This window comes from Scyliorhinus canicula, chromosome 11, assembly GCF_902713615.1.
Source record: "Scyliorhinus canicula chromosome 11, sScyCan1.1, whole genome shotgun sequence".
Taxonomy (NCBI): Eukaryota; Metazoa; Chordata; class Chondrichthyes; order Carcharhiniformes; family Scyliorhinidae; genus Scyliorhinus; species Scyliorhinus canicula.
The window spans coordinates 110,708,237-110,728,485 of NC_052156.1; the positions used below are offsets into that span (position 1 = coordinate 110,708,237).

A 20,249-nucleotide genomic window follows, 5' to 3' on the forward strand; every position below is an offset into this window, starting at 1 on the left:
CAGCAACCAACAGCGGTGACCTTCACCGGCCAACAAAGATGACCATCAACCTAACCAGCAGAAGGAAGACCAGAGTGAGGAACGAACATCGTGGACTGCAAGACTCAGGATCACAGATAACGGCCGATATCTGTCCGGTACTTGTCAATCACTCCAAAGTTAAGTCAAGGTCTTGTATGAACTTGTTCTGTAATATAACTTATATTGGGTGTGTGTGTTATTGTCTAACTTTAACATTGTGTGCACGTGAATAAATATTGATTGTTTTATGCACAGACTTGCAGTCATTTGTCCACTGTATACGGGTTAAGACACACTGTGGTTTAGGGACAACAAATTCTGCAATTCATAAGTCCTATACAGTAATGTCGAAAAAACAAATGTACCTCTTTTATGGATGCAGATTGTAGAACTTCAGAAGAAATGGTTTCCAGGGGCACATCAGCAAAGGGTGACAAAATATTGGAAATAATTCCAGATCCTAGAGCTTTATTCCATTCCAGAATTTTAATATCCCTGAAACATTAGGCTGCAAATTCCAGGATCAATAAAATGGCTGGGGCCCTGTTCACAAGGGGCACCTGGATTGAAAACGCTTTACAAAAATGGGTGAGCGGGATGGCAGTAGTGAAGGAATTTTGGTCAAACATACGAATAAGGAGCAAGAAGAGTACATCACTCAAGCCCTCGAGCCTGCTCCATCATAATAAGATCATGGCTGATCTGATTGTAACTTCAGCCCCACATTACTGCCTACCCCCGATAACCCTTCATCCCGTTGTTGATGATCAAGAATCTATCTAGCACTGCCTTAAAAATATTCAAAGAATCTGCATCCACCACCTTTTGAGGAAGTGAGTTCCAGAGACTTACAACCTTCTGAGGGAAAAAAATAGTCTGAATCCTGGCTGTCTGTTGGGAGGAAAATGAAGATATGCAAGCTTGTGGACATGATACTTCTGCTTGTCTGGTGGAGAGATTGCTATTGTGACAGTACTTTATTGTTACAATTGTGGTATTTCATATCTGGGTTCCTTTAACATTACAACATGCTCAAAAGCCCCAGGGACAATGTGACACTTGTTAAGCATAAATTACACATTGGGTATAAACTACCTTAATTAAAAAAGCCATGATGTGGAGATGCCGGCTTTGGACTGGGGTGAGCACATAAGAAGTCTTACAACACCAGGCTAAAGTCCAACAGGTTTGTTTCGAATCACTAGCTTTCGGAGCACAGCTCGGAGCACATTCACCTGAGGGAGCTGTGCTCCGAAAGCTAGTAATTCGAAACAAACCTGTTTGGACTTTAACCTGGTGTTGTAAGACTTCTTACTGTACTAAATTTAAAAAATAGACAGAGTAGCTTTAAACACAATGGCTGCCCAGCATCGTTTTTTTGGGGGGGGGGGGGGGGGGGGTACTCAAATGGGGAAATGCACTGGATAAACCCTCTCAGAAGTTCCCAAGTGTTTATCCAGCAATTTTGTCCAGAAATGCTAACTTCCCCAGGCAATTGCGCTGGGCTGGGAACCATTCAGCAAAGCAATTTAAGTCACTAACTTCGGATGGTTCTGCCTCTTTTACCCTAGTAGCTACTCTTGACAGTTAGAAGGAAAAACACACTTCTAATTTCAGCAAAACTATTTTAACACCCAGATGCAGTCCTGCTCAGGACCCTCTCTCCTCCCAACATCCCCACTCCACCCTGGTTTGACCTCTACCCACCAACCCCGCCCAACCGCCACTCCCATCCGATTCCACCCCATGCCATAAAAGGGGATGTCCCCCCCCCTTCGCTTAACTTAATTTACACGCCAGTGCTGCGGCTAGGGGTGCACTCCGTTGCTCGTGTCTCACTCTCTCTGAGTGAGGATGGGCAGGCGACACAGGGATTTGCAATGCGAGCGAAAGAAAGTCCCTCGAGTGGCAATCTGCCGCTGACTGCCACTCTGAGGAAATTATGGGCCAATGACGGAATTAACATGAGATAAATGCCTAGTTAGAAAAACTGAATACTGACAAAAAAATTTACAACTTTCACTTGTGCTCTATATATTGGAAATATAAACATATAACGGCAAATTTTGTTTGACAGTGAAGCATTTTCGGATGTTTTAGTAATTTAAAGGCCCGACATAAATGCAAATTGACGTTGCTGGTGTGATGCTATTTCTAAAAAAAAAATGACAAAACAAAGTAGAGCAAGAAGCCTTCTCATCAAAATATCAATTCCCACGAGGTCAATCACAATCAAACACAAAACATAATTCAGAGCATTTTACGCCCCCCCCCCCACCCCCCTAGAAGAACAATTCATATGGAAGATCCGAGAAAGATGGAATCAATTCATGGCATTTCAGTAAAAATACAACTTAAAGCACTTTAAACAATTCAGGATAGATATTACACCTCCCACATACTCAGGATATCCAGAAGTGCTCCAGAGTCAGAGGTACCTTGAAGTGCAATCCCTGTTTTTTTATGTAAACAATCAAAGCAGCCAATTTCCACATAGCAAGATCCCCTGAACAGCAAATGATACAAATGACCATCTAATCTGTTTTGCTTGTGTTGGCTGAGGGAGGAAGGTTGATCAGGACATTGGAAGAACTCCCTGCATCTCCTCCAATAATACCACGGAGTCATTAACAACCACCAGGCACATGGTACTTCACTATAGTCCATCAGGACAGAATTAAAGAACTCGCACAATAAGATGTAAATGCGTTATTGATTTGTTCATCTTAATCAAAATAATCCTCAATGTCAATGTTTGGGTCGAGTAAATTCTCTCCATAAGCAGAAAGATCCATCTCATTCAAAATTAGATTTTCGAAGGTCTCTTCCAAGTCGGTTTCACCAATGAGCACGGCTCCCTTCATCCTTCCGTTCTGCATCACTGTTTTCACATACTCCTGGCCGCTGGTGCATCGCAGTAGCAGCTCATGATCTGTCCCCAGACCCTGGCCATTGTACTTTGCGAGCAACACCACCTTAAAGGGAAAAAAAGTATAAACAACTTGAAAGCATCAATGTTAAGTTAAGTCCTCTAATGAGTGAGTTTTTACACATCATTGAGTCATTTAGTTAAAAGCACGTAAGGGGCTGGAGCTGGTATACGCATATACCAGGACTTTACGGTGGAGTTGGCGAGGAGGCGGCCGGGTGAAGAAGGCACTGTACAACAGCAAAGTGCAGTGTGGCATAGTGCATCCAACTAAGTTTTTAAAAATAAATTTAGAGAACCCAATTCATTTTTCCAATTAAGGGGCAATTTAGCATGTTCAATTCACCGACCTTGCACATCTTTGGGTTGTGGGGGCGAAACCCATGCAAACACAGGGAGAATGTGCAAACTCCACAGTGACCCAGAGCCGGGATCGAACCTGGGACCTCGGTGCCGTGAGACTGCAGTGCTAACCCACTGCGCCACCGTGCTGCCCGTATCCAGCTAAATTGATGGTGACCTATTAATGCAAGGACTTATATTTTGGGACGGTGGAAGCGGCGGAGGGGTTTGCGGAGGCAGAATTGAGAAATGGGACTGAGAGCTGGTCTTGTATTGATGTAGCCTCATGTAACTTTATTTTTCAACTGCGTGTTGGTGTACTAAATGAGTCGACACTGTATATTTGGACAAAGGAAGAGTTGGGACTTTCATTTGCAATGATGGTTCTTTGGGGCTTGGGTATGTATGCTGGGGTTGTGTGGTAAAGGGGATTTGAAAATGAAAAAAATGAAAATGAATGAATTTCTTTGTTCAGATTTCTTTGTTTCCTTGGGACCGGGCAGGGGGGGGGGGGGAAGGAGCCCCGGGCGTGTGATTCCATGCTGGCTGGTTTAAGCCGGCCAGTGAACAGGAGAGAGGTGGGGGGAGGGGCTGCAGCCATCGGAGCCGGGTAGAACAGGTTTTGATGAGTCTAACTGGGGTGAAAAGTTGTGGGAGGGAACTGATGCTGGGGGGGAGGAGTTTACAAGAGGAAGTGGAGGGGAGGAATCTGTGTGTGCGGGGGGGTCTACAATTCATGGGTGTCATCCACAGTATACTTTTGGGGATTGGGTGGAATTGAATATTAGGGGGGGTTGACTATATATGTTAATGGTGACTATGACGATTCCTGATTCCTTTTTCTTTTCTTGGGAGGTTTCTTTTTATTTGATGCTTATATTGTCATGCGGGCCGTTGTTTGGGGGTTGGTGGGAGGGTGGGATCGTTGTTGATAAGGGGATTGACATTGTATTCGTTACCGTTTACTGTTTGTTGGTGGGGTGTAAATTTTGAAGAAAATGTGAAAAAGGAGAATAAAAATGTTTTTTTTTAAAAAAGCACGAGAGGACCATTCTCTCAGCAGTCATTGTGTAAAATAAATGGTAAATCGATTTAAAAAGCAGCACATAAGGAACTTTCCGCTATTATTAGTACCGATACTCAAGCTTCAGCTGAAAGCACTGGGTTCAGCTTATTTTATTATAACTGCTTTCAAGATTACCTTATAATTGAAGAATTTGGTGACGTGGGCAAATGATTCAAAGCAGAAGTCCAGTTCAATCGATTCCCCCAACATTTCTGCTGCTATACACTTTGCTGCATAATATCCCATCTGTCTAGCCTGGGTCCACAATCGCATCTGCTCGGTTGAGTAAATGAAAAAAAAATATCCGCTCATTCAGGCAAATTGCATTTTCTAAGGTGAATGACAAATGCTTTGACAGATGGCAGATACTGTACCTGTTGCCAAAGAGCACGAGGCTCCCATGATACAGTGCAGACGTCACCTGCAGCGAAGATGTCTGGGATCGAGGTATGCATCTGCTCATCAACTTTAAGGCCCCCATCTTCTGCCACGTCAAGCTATAAAAGAGAAAATTTGGAATTATGAATCAATTAGAACAGTACGATCAATACAAGAATACTTCTACCTGTTATGAATTAAAAGTTCAATTTAGTAATTTATTTTGATTGCACCGGCACACAAGGTGGGCAATTGACCTGTCGTGTCTATACTGGCTTCTTGCTGGAGCAATACCGAATTAATTCCACTTCCCTTTGCAGCAAACTTACTGTTCTAGCAAAGAGAAATACAGCAGTCAATTTGTGTACAACAAATTCCCACAGATAGTCATGTGATGGCACCCAGATTTGTTTTCTCAGGTATGGTTGGTTCAGGAATAAATATATTTGCCAAGGGAATGTAAGCAAGTAATTCAATATTTTTGCACTAAATTCCCATTTCCCTACATTATGTATATATCTCAGTTTCATAAAATCCTTTCAGTGCAGAAAGAACTCCATCGAGTCTATACCGACCCTCTGAAAGAGCACTCAAACTAGGCCCACTCCCCTGCCCTAGCCCCGTAACCCCACCTAACATACATATCTTTGGACTGTGGGAGGAAACCGGAGCTCCTGTGGGAAACCTATGCTGACATGGGGAGAATGTGCAAACTCCACAGTCACCCAAGGCTGGAAGTGAACCCGGGTCCCTGGCGCTGAGGCAGCAGTGTTAACCACTGTGCTGCCATGGGATTGTGTCTTGTGACTAATTTATATAAGCAATATTGACACTGAGCTGTCGTCCATAGACCATAGAATTTACAGTGCAGAAGGAGGCCATTCGGCACATCGAGTCTGCACCGGCACTTACAAAGGGCACCCTACTCAAGCCCACGTATCAACCCTATCCCCATAACCCCCACTTAACCTTTTTGGGCACGAAGGGCAATTTAGCATGGCCAATCCACCTAACCCACACATCTTTGGATTGTGGGAGAAAACTGGAGCACCCGGAGGAAACCCACGCAGACACGGGGAGAACGTGCAGACTCCGCAGACAGTGACCCAGCCGGGAATCGAACCTGGGACCCTGGAGCTGTGAAGCAACTTTGCTAACCACTATACTACTGTGCTGCCCTAGTCCTGGTGGGTATGGGTCGGTCATGATGGCAGGATAGGGAAGCATTCAGAATTCAGGGGCCAGAAATAAATGATAGTCATTAATAACACCCTGGACTGGTCAGGTGGGCAGAAAAGTGGCAAATGGAATTCAATCTAGAGGAGTGTGAGCCGGTGCATTTGGCGAAGTGAGAGTGACTGCCCTTGACATCAAGGCAGCATTTGTCCAAATATGGCATCAAGAAGTCCTAGAAAAACTGGAATCAATGGGCAAGCGGAGAGGGGGGGGGGGGGGGGGGGGGGGAAGGAAAGCGGGGAAGTTCTCTGCTGGTTGGAGTAATACTTGGTACAAAGGAAGATGGTTGTGGTGGTTGAAAGTCAATCATCTTAGTTCCTGTATATCAGGGTAGTGTCCTAGGCCCAACCATCTTCAGTTGCTTCATCAAGGACCTTCCTTTCATCATGAGGTCAGAAGCGGGAATGTTCGCTGATGACTGCACAATGATCAGCACCATTCCTGACATTACCATCACTGAATTCCCCACCATCAACATCCTGGGTTTACCATTGATTAGAAATTGAACTGGACTATCCATATAAATACTGTGGCTACAACAGTAGCTCAGAGGTTAGGAATCCTGTGGCAAGTAACTCACCTTCTGAATCCCCAAAGCCTATTCACAACTTACAAGGCACAAGTCAGGAGTGTGATGGAATACTCTCCACTTGCCTGGATGAGTGCAACTCCAACAACATTCAAGAAGCTCGACATCATCCAGGACAAGGCAGACCACTTGATTGCTCCCCCTTCCACAAACATTAATTCCCTTCACCACCAACGAACCACATCTGGATTATTGTGAACAGTTGTGGTCTCCTTACGTAAGAAAGGATGTACTAGCACTGGAGGGGGTGCAGAGGAGATTCACTAGGTTGATTTTGGAATTGAGAGGATCGGCTTGTGAGGAGAATGGGACTATACTCATTGGAACTTAGAAGAATGAGGGGGAATCTTATAGAAACATATAAAATTATGAAGGGAATAGATAAGATAGACGCAGGGAGGTTTTAATGTTTTTAACCACTAGCTTTCGGAGCACTGCTCCTTCCTCAGGTGAATGAAGAGGTGGGTTCCAGAAACATTTATACAGACAAAGTCAAAGATGCAATACGATACTTTGAATGCGAGTCTTTGCAAGTAATTAAGTTTACAGGTCCAGACGGAGCAACTGGAAAGAGGGATAACCCCAGGTTAAAGAGGTGTGAATTGTCTCAAGCCAGGACAGTTGGTAGGATTTCGCAAGCCCAGGCCAGATGGAGGGGGGTGAATGTAATGCGACATGAATCCAAGGTCCCGGTTGAGGTCGTACTCATGTGTGCGGAACTTGGCTGTAAGTTTCTGCTCGGCGATTCTGCATTGTCGTGCGTCCTGAAGGCCGCCATGGAGAACGCTTACCCGAAGATCACAGGCTGAATGCCCTTGACTGCTGAAGTGTTCCCTGACTGGAAGGTAACATTCCTGCCTGCCGATTGTTGCACGATGTCCGTTCATCCATTGTCGCAGCATCTGCATGGCTCGAGGGGCCAAATGGCCTACTCCGGTCCTAGTTATTATGTTCTTATGAACGATGGCAGCGGTGTGTACCACCTGCAAGATGCACTGCAGGATCTCACCAAGGCTCATTAGGCAGCACCTTCCAAATCCATGCCCACTACCACCTAGAAGAACAAGGACAGCAGATACATGGGAACACCACCACCTAGAGGTTCGCATCCAAGCCATTCACTATCCTTTTAGAATTAAAAAAAAATAAATTTAGAATATCCAATTGTTTCTTTCCAATTAAGGAGAATTTAGCTTGGCCAATTCACCTACCCTGCACATCTTTTTGGGTTGCGGTGGTGAGACCCACAGACACGAGGAGAATGTGCTAATTCCACATGGACAGTGACCCAGGGCCGGGATTGAACCCACGTCCTCAGCGCCGTGAGGCAGCAGTGCTAACCACTCCCCCACCGTGCTGCCCTAGCCACTCACTATCCTCACTTGAAAATATATTGCCGTTCCGTCACTGGGTCAAATTCCTGCAACTCTCTCCCTAATCTTTACCTGAAAGTGTAGTAGAGGCGGGAACCTACCAGCTCTTTTAAAAGGTGCCTGAATAGGCACCTCGAGTGCTGTATCCTGCAGGGCTATGGACCAAAGGGTGGAAAGTGGGATTAGGCTACGTGGTTCATTTCTCGGCTGGTGCAGACACTGGGCTAAGTGGCCTCTTTCTGTGCCACACGCTTTCTAGGATTCTGAACCCACTAGGGAATTCAGGAGAAGCTTCCTTACTTGATGCAGAGTTGGAAAACGGGCATGTAGAGCACAAACACCAGACTCAACCTGCTGGGTCGAATGACCTGTCTGTCCTGCAAATTTTATGTAACTTATCGAACCGTCACAGCATATATTCCATTCCTTTCTTCCTCATTTACTCCTCTAACTTTCCCTTAAATGCATCTAGGCTGATTGCCTGTTTGCCCCAAGGGTGAAGGGAGATCTTCACTGTTTTGCCAACACAGAAATGATGGCAATTGACGCACAAGCCACGCAAAGTTGCATTACTGGATATTCAGCCATCCTCCCAAGAGTTAATTATCCATTTTAAATTGCAATATTACGCACAATGTTGTTTAAAAGAAAAACTGTACCTAAAATGATTTCTCCAAGCCACTGTTAATCAGCCAAAAAGTCATTTAATTTTGACGTTGAACATCCAAGTATAGCAACCACACCGCATACTTTAAAACAACATGCATCAAGGAACTGAGTGGTCCAGCTAGTGTGCTGGACCAAAGTGTCAGCTTTCTGTATACATGAAGTGGAATAATTGTGTAGTTGCTGGAAATTGTAATGAAGCCAGATGCCGAGATTTTCCAGTAGAGGAAAAAGTTCCACAAATATTCCCAACCTTAATGATGGAGGAGCCGAACACATCTGTGCAAAAGACAAAATTAAAGAGTTTCTCGCCATCTTCAGCCACAAATGCCGAGTGGATGATCCACCTCACCCCTTTCTGAGGACCCAGCAACACAGATGCCAATGTTCAGCCAATTCGACTCACTCCATGTGATATCAAGCAACAACTGAAGGAATGGGATGTTCAAAGACCATGGGCCCTGACAACAACCCGGCTGCAGTACTGAAGATTTGTGCTAACTACACCTCTCGCCGAGTTGCACCGGTACAGCCAGAGAACTGGCAACTATTCAACAATGTGGAAAATTGCCGAAGTATGCCCTGTTCATAAAAACAGGTCAAATCCAATTTGGCCAATTACCATCTCATCAGTCTACTCTGATTTAAGTGATGGAAGATGACACTGACAGTGCCATTGAGTGGCACTTGCTCAGCATTAACCTGCTCACTGATTCTCAGTTTGGGTTCCACCAGGATCACGCAGCTCCTGACCTCATTACTGCCTTCTTCCAAACATGGACAAAGGATATGAATTCCAGGGTGAAGTGAGGGTGACTGCTCCTGACATCAAGGTGACATTTGACCAAGTGTGGCATCAAAGAGCCTTAGCACAGCTGAAGTCAATAGTTTTCTGTAGGTTTCAGGGGGGAAACTCTCCACTTGTTGGAGCCATACAAAAAAAAGGAAGGTGGTTGTGGTTGTCGGGGACCATTTGTTGTGGCGAAGTTTGCACAAAATGATCTCAGGAGACTCGCGTACAGCATGATCATTTATTCTTCCAACATATACTGGGAGAGAACGACATCGGAAGAACCTCTGAAGGAGAACTCTGCTAACCTATAGAATTGCAGTACCTTTATATGCTGACAGTCACCTACGCAGAACATTGTTTAGATTCCAATGCAGTCTGCATATACGTTTATATATTAAAACATTAGATTCCAATGCTGTTTGCATATATGTTTATGCATTAAACAGGTATCTCTAGATCCAGGTGGTACTTGGTTCATAAGCAGGGCTTAGGTATTATCTGTCCTCCTCCACCTTCACAGAAGCTGCACCTAATCTCTGTCTCAATGTCTGTCCCTCCTACAAAGAACAAGACACCTTTTCCTTCTACAATAAAAAGTTACAGCCTTGAGGAGTACAAGGCTCTCTGGGAAACTCATCACACTGCTCTGTGTAAAATTGACCCCATGGGCGGGATTCTCTGACCCCCCGTTGGGTCGGTGAATCGCTGGGGGCCTGCGCCAATCCCGCCCCCGCCTTGTCCCGAATTCTCCGGCACCGGAGATTCGGCAGGGGCGGGAATCGCTCCGCGCTGGTCGGCGTGCCCCCCCCCCCCCCCCCCCCCCCCCCCACGATTCTCTGGCCCGAAGTCCCGCTGCTGTCATGCTTCTCCCGCCGGATCAAACCACCTACCTTACCGGCGGGAGCAGGCGTCGCGGGTGGGCTCCGGGGTCCTGGGGGGGGGGGGTGGTGGCTATCTGGCCCAGGGGGGTGCCCCCACAGTGGCCTGGCCCGCGATCGGGGCCCATCAATCGGCGGGTGGGCCTGTGCTGTGGTGGCACTCTTTTCCTTCCATGTCTTCACCATGGCGGAGGCGGAAGTGACTGCCATCAGCAGCCGCTGATGCTCTGGCGCATGCGCAGACTTCCGGCGGCCGGCGAAGCCCCTTCGGCCCCGGCTGCCATGGCGCCAAAGGCCTTCCACGCCAGCCGGCGGAGCGCCAACCACTCCGGCGTGGGCCTAGCCCCTCAATGTTAGGGCTTGGCCCCTAAAGGTGTGGAGACTTCCGCACCTTTGGGGCGGCCCGACGCCGGATTGGTTCACACCACTCCATCACGCCGGGACACACCGCCCCGCATGGTAGGGGAGAATCCCGGCCCTTATGTAAACATGTAGCTAGTGGCGTTTTTTACTCCAAGTGCATTAATATTGGTTATAATCTCTTTTAATAAATTCACATTTCTTTAATTCGTTTTAACAATTCTTAACACTAATGATCTCAGACTCAGGACATTGGTGCGGGTTTCTCAGTCCCAGCCATCTTCAGTTGCTTCAACAATGACCATTTCTCCATTCTATGGTCGGAAGTGGGAATGCTCGCTGATGATTGCACAATGCTCCATTCATACCTCCTCAGATACTGAAACAGTTTGTCCCTATATGGAAGCATGACCTGAGCAACGATCAGCCTTGGGTTGGTGTGGCAAATAAAATTCACACTATGCATTAGTCAGGCAATGATCATCTCCAACAATAGGGAATCTAACCATCTCTCCTTGACATTCAATGGCATGACCCATTGCTAAGTCCCCCACGAATAATAATAATGTTTATTGTCACAAGTAGGCTTACATTTACACTACAATGAATTTATAGTGAAAAGACCCTAGTCGCCACACTCTGGCACCTGTTCGGGTACGCTGAGAGAGAATTCAGAATGTCCAAATTACCTAACAGCACATCTTTCGGGACTTGAGAGAGGAAACCCACGCAGACACGGGGAGAACATGCAGACTCCGCATCCCAGGTGTCACCATTGAGTAACGTTATTTTGTAATACCATTGAGCATAATCCCACTGGGAAAATCAAACTTGGACCAGCCATATAAATACTGTGGCTACAAGATCAGTACAAAGGTTTTTTTTTGCTGGGAATAACACAATATGTAACTCAAGGACTCCCCAAAGCTGGTCCACCACCTCTGTGGTACAAGTCAAGGGTGTGATGGAATACTCCCCACTTTCTGGAATGAGGACAATTTCACTAAACCTTACTTGTGGCAATAAAGATTATTAAGCAGCGTGACATCCAGAACAAATCACTCTGTTTGATTGGTGCCCTGTCACCTTAAACATTCACTCCCTCCCTGTGTCACCAGTGCACAGTGACAGCAGTGTCTACTATCTGAAAGATGCACTGCAGCAACTTGTCAAGGCTCCTTCAACAGCATATTCCAAACCTCTACCACCTAGAATAACAGGGGTAGTAGATGCATGAGAACACCACCACCTGCAAATTCCCCCAACCAACAAATCATTCTGACTTTAGAAATATAATGCCATTCCTTCATTGTTATGGAGTCAGAATCCTGGGGCAGGATTCTCCAATTCTGCGACTATGTCCGCAGGATCAGTCTGGTCTTACCACCAAAATGTCGGCGCCCTCCCCCGCACCGATGCTCCGTCTGGTGGGGGCTGGCAGCCGCACTGCGTAAAGCCCCCTACTTTACCTGCCAATGTGGACGCAGAATTGCCGGCTCTATGGCAGCGCATGCGCACAACGGTGGCCTGCAGGGGCCACGCCACACAACACTGTACCGGCCATGTGCGGAGCCGGCCTGCCAAACTGCACCCCTGTAACACCCCCTCGCCAGTCCTCCCAACTCTCGCCAAGCACCCCCCTGCCAGCAAAACAGCTCTACCCCCCCCCCCAAACTGTGGCGATGCTGGACACAGTCCACAGCCGCCACGCGAGGTCCCCGAAAAGATAGAGGACACGTGGCCCATGCCATTGGGAACCTGGCCCATCGGGGGCGGAGCATTAGGGGAGGGCCTCAGGAGATATTCTAGGGCCGTCCCGGCGGTGTGGGGCATACTTCTCGAGTACGCCATTTTTGAGGGGGCATAGCATTGAAAAAATAGCGGCTCCCCCGATTCCGGCATAAAAATGGATTCTCCGGCCAATCGCCGAACCCGATTTCGGCGTTGGCGATCAGAGAATCCCGGCCCTGGAATTCTCTTCCTAACATCACTGTGGGTGTTCCTACACCACAAGGACAGTGGTGGTTCAAGGAGGCGGCACACCAACACCTTCTCCAGGATACCAAAAATTGGGGAATTAATACTGGACTTCACGCTCACATCAAGCGAGTAAAGAAAAACTTTTAAAGTTGCGAAAAAGGACAAACAAAAAGTGAGGCATGGTGAGCTTTCAGAGGGCTTACAGCGACATTTTATACAGAATACTTTCAATGACTGCTCCTTTACCTGTTTTTCAAATTCCAATTAATTGCATAATCTGGATATTATTTGCAGGGTTTAAAAAGAGAAAAGAAGAGGAGCAAAAAGTACAGCAGCTGCAGAAGTAACACATGCCTGGTGTGCTAGGGAAATTAAGCAAGTTAAATATTCACGCAACTCAACTAAAACGTTGAAAACTAACCCAGCCTTAATAACTGCAAGTATAGTAAGAAATTTAATACTGGAAGACGTGACTGTTTTAGTCAACATTGGGATTCCGCAACTTGGAAGAAAGTTTTCTTTTTATATCCCTCACACAGCTTTCAAATTAACGAATCCTAATCATGAACCTTGATTTAAAAGGGTAAGAAACACGCTTCATTAAGATTGATTAAAGTCTGGCAGCACATTTAACATAATTATAAACTAGAGTTTACAGTTCAAAAGCATCTTTATAAATCCAGTAGTGAGTGCAAGGTGGCATAGAGAGAACATTTAATGGTTCAGCGTGTTTATCCCATGAACAACTGGATTACATAGTAAAGGACGGAGTCCCGGTCTGTTATGTTCATTTCTTGCGTGAGTAGGTGTGGGAATGTTACGCCAACCTTTTGAGCAGGTATATGTATGTGGGTAAGTAAAATGTCCCTTCCAGAGGAGGGCAAGAAGAAAATCTGCACAAAATAAAAATCCTTCGGTGACATTCAGAATTCACACCTGTACATCACCACAATGCAATACAAAAGTCAAATGATTATTGCCATGTAACATTTACTTTCATCAACTGGAGATTGCTGGTAAGTATTGCACACTATGTACGTTGCGCACACACTCAAATTCATTTGCTTAGCATTCAGATACTCAAACATACATGAGGAGTTACTGCTCGGGTGAAATGCCCACACAAAGAGTTATAACAACTTAGCATGGGACCACCAATAACATTCAGATCCAGCTTTTCATTTTCCAGCTTATTGATACTTCCTGTTGGGGCAGATGTAGTCACATATGGAAATCAGGAAATTACATTATTTCCACCTTCATGTTTGATCAAATAACAAGTTGAGATATCAGAAAAAAATTCCAAACCTCTGCAATTGATCTTCATTTGTTAGAGGTCAGATCTTCCAAATGATGAGAACTAGATAAATCTGCTTTATCAACTGTGCTACAAACTACCATTACTTACATACAGGAAGCAAAATATTCAGTGCCTTCCATATGCCATTTTGTTCTATTGACCGATAAATATTTTAATGCTCATTAACTTTTAAATGTTTACTAAACAAATTTAACGAGCGGTTTTGAGGGTGAAGAGATGAATTAGTTGTTCCCTTTCAATGTTCAAATTGAACGCATTTCGAGAATTAGAGCATGTTTTCACCCGTTGCTCTCTAGACATAGAATAAACCCCCTTCTACCTGTTTTAACCCCAAATTCTAATAAGCACACTTTAATGCAAAAAGGTGAACATTCCCAAGGTAACTATCATTGCATCCCAAGCAAAACTAGCAATTTATTTGATATTGATTTTCACATATTATTATTATCTGGCAAAGATCAAATCCACCACCCACCACCTCAAGGGTTACTGAAGACATTCTACATGATTGTGGCAAAACCAGCCCTTAAACCAATACATCTAACAACAATGTTTTAAAAGGATGGGTATATGAACCTGTTGTATTTGACAAACCAATCACAATACTAAACCATACCAAACATTCACAAAGTATTTCAGTGGAAACATCCCATATATAGCCACCAGGGTGCAGCCTTTAATAAGGTGCCACGACATTTTTGCAAGATTGCTCCATCCTCGCTCAGTTGACACAAGAAGGGGATCATTTTTTTTGTCAATACAAAGATTCATTTGTAACATAGCAAAAAAGCCTAAAAGTTTTAAGTTAAGAAAAAAGAGAAGACAACTTTTGACAAGCTAAGACTGATGCATGATTGACAGGGCGGCACAATGGTTGAGGCTACTGCCTCACAGCATCAGGGACCTGGGTTCAATTCCGGCCTTAGGTGACCGTCTGTGTGGAGTTTGCACTTTCTCCCCGTATCTACGTGGGTTTCCTCTGGGTGCTCTTGTTTCCTCTCATAGTCCAAAGATGTGCAGGTTAGGCGACTGACCAAGCTAAACTGCCCCAGACCTTAGTGCCCAAATGTTTGGTGGGGTTATGGAGATAGGGAGGGGGAAGTAGGGGGAGTGGGCCTAGGGAAGGCACTTTTTCAGAGGGTCGGTAAGACTTGATAGGCTGAATGGCCTCCTTCTGCACTGTAGGAATTCTGTGGTTAAAATCAGGATTTATGAATTGCTTTCAACAAAGCTGGAGAATTGCTGGTTTGAGACGCACAACAAGGAGGAAGCTTTCGATTGGGCATCAAATTTGAACAGATAGCTGATGATGGGCTCCAAAATGTGCACCTGATTCAACCATTCACATTTCACGATTTTGATTCATTTCTTACAAAGATAGTGGGATGGATTCTCCATCCCGCCACGCCAGATTTTTGGTTCAGCCCGCCAGCGGGATGCTCCATTTCGCCGGCTGGTCAATGGGGTTTCCCATAATGGGGCAGCCCCACGCCGTCGGGAAACCGGCAAAACAGAGCATCCTGACGGCGGAGAATCCAGCTCAGTATCTGTGTGGAGAAGCAACTTTGTGCCTTCGCTGAGGCCTAGTTCCAATTTCTAATACAGTACTCAAGTGGCTGAATAAAATCATGTACTGTACTTACAGGATTGTTTGTGATGAATGGTTCAATATTTGGTGTCACTCCAGTTGCACTCACGATTAAATCAGAGCCATAGACCTTTCCATTTGTCAATTGTACATAAACAGGCCAAGATTCTGAAAGGAGTGGAAAAGTAAATGCCAGTTAACTCTTATCTGGGAATTTAGGCATACTTCACTGCACCAGGCCACAGCAGATCATTCAAGGGAATATCAGCAGTAATTGAACAGCTTTGTGCAGCAAGAATTTTAGACAGTTTTCTTCCTTGATTCAATTACAATAAACTGAATTGATTCTACCCAGACATATTTTGCACAAGATTCTTACAGATGGGAGACAAGAGGGAACTTTGGATAGTCTGGACTGCATTTGATTGCAAATTGTAGCATGGAAAGAATATTGTCCACTGTTCTATATGACTTCACAAAATAAACTTGTAATATCCATTATTGTCATATGACATTTGTTTTGTTTCATTGTCAGTGCAGCAGTGAACCAATTTACATCCAGATAGAAGTGCTGAATTTACTTTTGATGTAATTGGAAGGCTTCGGGCAGAACAAAATGAAGGCTGAGTATAGTTGCGCACAATTTCGCTATTTTTACCCTCTTCAATTATTTATAGCCGCAAGTTAAACACTGACAATCCTGTTTATTCTACTTAATCAAGTACAGCATCCATAGTCTATATTAGGAATCCCGTTAGTAGCTTTATGCAGTCAGCTGGGGATGTACGACCACTGACTCCCAGGATTATGGATTAGAAAATTATTAAAGTTTTGAACTGCGATGTGTTCTGCAACACCACATCATTAACTCTCTAAACAACATCGGAAACCAAAGTCTGTGTGTCTTTCTATAGATTCCAGCAACTGTCAGTCTGCACAGTAGCAATGTCGATGTTTTTAAACTGAAAATGTCCTGGCAGTTACAGAATTACACATGTGAGAGGGATTAACTTCAGTAGTAATTGTAGCCTCTTCCTTTCTTTAATAACTAATGACTGGAAAATTAGGACATTGGACTTTGCATAGTAACTATTGGACATTGGGCTTCATAGTTAATTAATTCATAAATTACTGCCAACTATCTGATGCTGAACCAGACTGCTCACAAATTTGGTGTCATATCTATCTGACCCTGAAATGAGCTTCCGACCACTGGTACAGCCGGCGACATCCCCACATTAAAAAAAATCTGCACCGTTGTTAAGCTCACATATTTCCACTTCAATAACATTGTCAGATTCTGCTCGGTCTCAGCTCATATGCTGCTGACATCAATGCCTTTAATACCTCCAGACTTGACTTTTCCAAAACACTCAGATGGCCTCCCTTCTCCATTCTACTACTACTAATAATAATAATCGCTTATTGTCACAAGTAGGCTTCAATGAAGTTACTGTGAAAAGCCCCTAGTCGCCACATTCCAGCACCTGTTCGGGGAGGCTGGTACGGGAATTGAACCCGCGCTGCTGGCATTGTTCTGCAATACAAGCCAGCTGTTTAGCCCACTGTGATAACCAGCCCGTTAGGTCATCCAAACTCTGTTGCCCGTGCCCTTAATCGCACCCGTCCTATTCACCTCTGCACTCACCGACCTACAGCACTCCCAGTTAAACAAAGCCTCGATTTTAAAATCTGCATCCTTAGTTTGGAACCCTTTCCCTCTCATCCCTCCCTATCTCAGTAATTCTCTCCAGCCTCACAACGTTTCTTTTATTCAGGCCTCTGGAGCATTCCTGATTTTAATCGCTTCACGATTGGTGACGGTGGCTTCAGCTGCCTGGTTCCTGAGCTCCGGAAACTCAGCCCAAACCTCTCATTGAATCACAGAATCCCTACAGTGCAGAAGGAGGCTATTTGGCCCATGGAGTCTGCACCCACCCTCTGAAAGAGCACCCTACCCAGGCCCACTCCCCCGCCCTATCTCCCTAATCCGGTAACCCCACCTAACCTATTTTAAGGGGCAATTTAGCATGCCCAATCAAGCCAGTCTGCACATCTTTGGACTTTGGGAGGAAACTGGAGCAACCGGAGGAAACCCACGCAGTCATGAGAGAACGTGGAAACTCAATAAAATGAGTCATTCACGGTCAGAATTGAACCCGGAGGGCGGCATGTGGCGCAGTGGTTAGCACTGGGACTTTGGCACTGAGGACCCGGGTTTGAATCCCGGCCCTGGGTCACTGTCTGTGTGGAGTTTGCACATTCTCCCCATGTTTGCATGGGTTTCACCCACACAATCCAAAGATGTGCAGGTTAGGTGGATTACCCATGCTAAAGTGCCCCTTAATTGGAAAAAAGATAATTGGATACTCTAAATTTATAGAAAAAAAAGGATTTGAACCCAGGTCCCTGGCACTGAGGCAGCAGTGCTAACCACTGTGCTGCCTCATAAGAGTCAACCACACTGCTGTGGATCTGGAGTCACATGTAGGCCAAACTATATGAGGATGGCATATATTCTTCCTTCAAGGACATTAGTGAACCAGATGGGTTTTATGAAAATAGATAATGGTTTCAGGGTCATCATTAGACTTGAATTGAATTCAAATTTCACTATGGTGTAATTCGTACAGGGGACCCTCAAGGCATTACCGTGGGTCTCGGGATTACTAGTGATACCATTGAGCCACCACCTCCCTGTCCACCTCTCTACCTCTTTTAAGATGCCCCTAAAACATACATCTTTGGCCCACGTCTTGACAATCTGCCATAATATCGTCTAAATGGCTCAGTGTCAAATATTTCTTCATAACACTCCTGTGAATAATAATCACTTATTGTCACACGTAGGCTTCAATGAAGTTACTGCGAAAAGCCCCTAGTCGTCACATTCCGGCGCCTGGTCGGGGAGGCCGGTACGGGAATTGAACCCGCGCTGCTGGCAAGTACCGTCAAGATGTATTATTTCATAAAAGGCACTAGATAAATACAAATTGATGTTCTACCCACACTCAACTTTCAAGTCAGGTGTCACAACGAAAGAAAAGATGCAATAGGAAAAACTGAAAGGTAGTCTTGTTCCTGAATACCTTCATCTGCATTTCTTTTTCTTTCTTCTGACCCATTTTCAGGGAATGCGAGTGATGTTTTCTGTGTTGATACAAAATCATCTTGCAGGTAAATCTTATCAATTTCACACTGGTATTCAACATGGACTCTGTGGGAAATCTGTAAAAAAAGAACAGGGGTGTTCCACAATCGTAAGATATCCCAAAGGTTTTTTTTTAGTTTGCCAAATATGTGCTTTCTTGTGGTCAGTTCTGATGTAGGAAGCATGGCAACCAATTTCCACAAAGCAAGTTCACACAAAAATCTATGTGAAAATGACGACAGAATATTTTTCCGTGATGTCGATTGAGGGATAAGTACTAGCCAGGATACCAGAGAGAACTTCCATGCTCTTCTTCAAAATGGTATCATGGGATCTTTTACATCTGTGATGAATATAGGAATTTCTTAAGACATATTGCATTATAGGTATCTGGTGTAGTAATGGCTTTAAAAGTTTGGGTTAGAGATAGAGATAGAGAAATACAGCACAGAACAGGCCCTTCGGCCCACGATGTTGCGCCGAACTTTTGTCCTAGGTTAATCATAGAATTTTGGACAATTTGTCATGGCCAATCCACCCAACCTGCACATCTTTGGACTGTGGGAGGAAACCGGAGTACCCGGAGGAAACCCACGCAGTCACGGGGAGGATGTGCAGACTCCACACAGACAGTGACCCAAGTCGAAATCGAACTTGGGACCCTGGAGCTGTGAAGCAATTGTGCTATCCACAATGCTACCGTGCTGCCCTTAAGAAGTTAACCTACACTCCCTTATTCTACCCTAATCCAAGTACCTATCCAATAGCCGTTTGAAGGTCCATAAATTTTCTGACTCAACTACTACCACAGGCAGTGCATTCCATGCCCCCACTACTCTCTGGGTAAAGAACCTACCTCTGACATCCCCTCTATATCTTCCACCATTTATCTTAAATTTATGTCCCCTTGTAATGGTGTGTTCCACCCGGGGAAAAAGTCTCTGACTATCTACTCTATCTATTCCCCTGATCATCTTATAAACCTCTATCAAGTCGCCCCTCATCCTTCTCCGTTCCAATGAGAAAAGGCCCAGCACCCTCAATCTTTCCTCGTATGACCTACTCTCCATTCCAGGCAACATCCTGGTAAATCTCCTCTGCACCTTTTCCAAAGCTTCCACATCCTTCCTAAAATGAGGTGACCAGAACTGCACACAGTACTCCAAATGTGGCCTGACCAAGGTTTTGTACAGCTGCATCATCACCTCACGGCTCTTAAATTCAATCCCTCTGCTAATGAACGCTAGCACACCATAGGCCTTCTTCACAGCTCTATCCACTTGAGTGGCAACTTTCAAAGAACAATGAACATAGACCCCAAGATCTCTCTGCTCCTCCACATTGCCAAGAACCCTACCATTAACCCTGTATTCCGCATTCAGATTTGTCCTTCCAAAATGGACAACCTCACACTTGTCAGGGTTAAACTCCATCTGCCACTTCTCAGCCCAGCTCTGCATTCTATCTATGTCTCTTTGAAGCCGACAACAGCCCTCCTCACTATCCACAACTCCACCAATCTTCGTATCATCTGCAAATTTACTGACCCACCCTTCAACTCCCTCATCCAAGTCGTTA

At 45.0% G+C, this 20,249-nt stretch overlaps 1 protein-coding gene across 1 annotated transcript in view; it reads right to left on the reverse strand.

Annotated features, from left to right (window-relative positions):
* Window positions 1–1,408: 1,408 nt before the first annotated feature.
* The window catches only part of pyroxd1 (pyridine nucleotide-disulphide oxidoreductase domain 1), a 49,088-nt gene continuing 30,247 nt past the window's right edge, over window positions 1,409–20,249 (reverse strand). The window contains exons 8-12 of the mRNA XM_038811075.1: window positions 18,610–18,748; window positions 15,576–15,688; window positions 4,733–4,855; window positions 4,494–4,631; window positions 1,409–2,996 (exon numbers count right to left, since the gene is read on the reverse strand). Coding sequence (XP_038667003.1) covers window positions 2,748–2,996; window positions 4,494–4,631; window positions 4,733–4,855; window positions 15,576–15,688; window positions 18,610–18,748 — 762 coding nt within the window. The 3' untranslated portion in view covers window positions 1,409–2,747. The remainder of the gene's footprint in view (window positions 2,997–4,493; window positions 4,632–4,732; window positions 4,856–15,575; window positions 15,689–18,609; window positions 18,749–20,249) is intronic.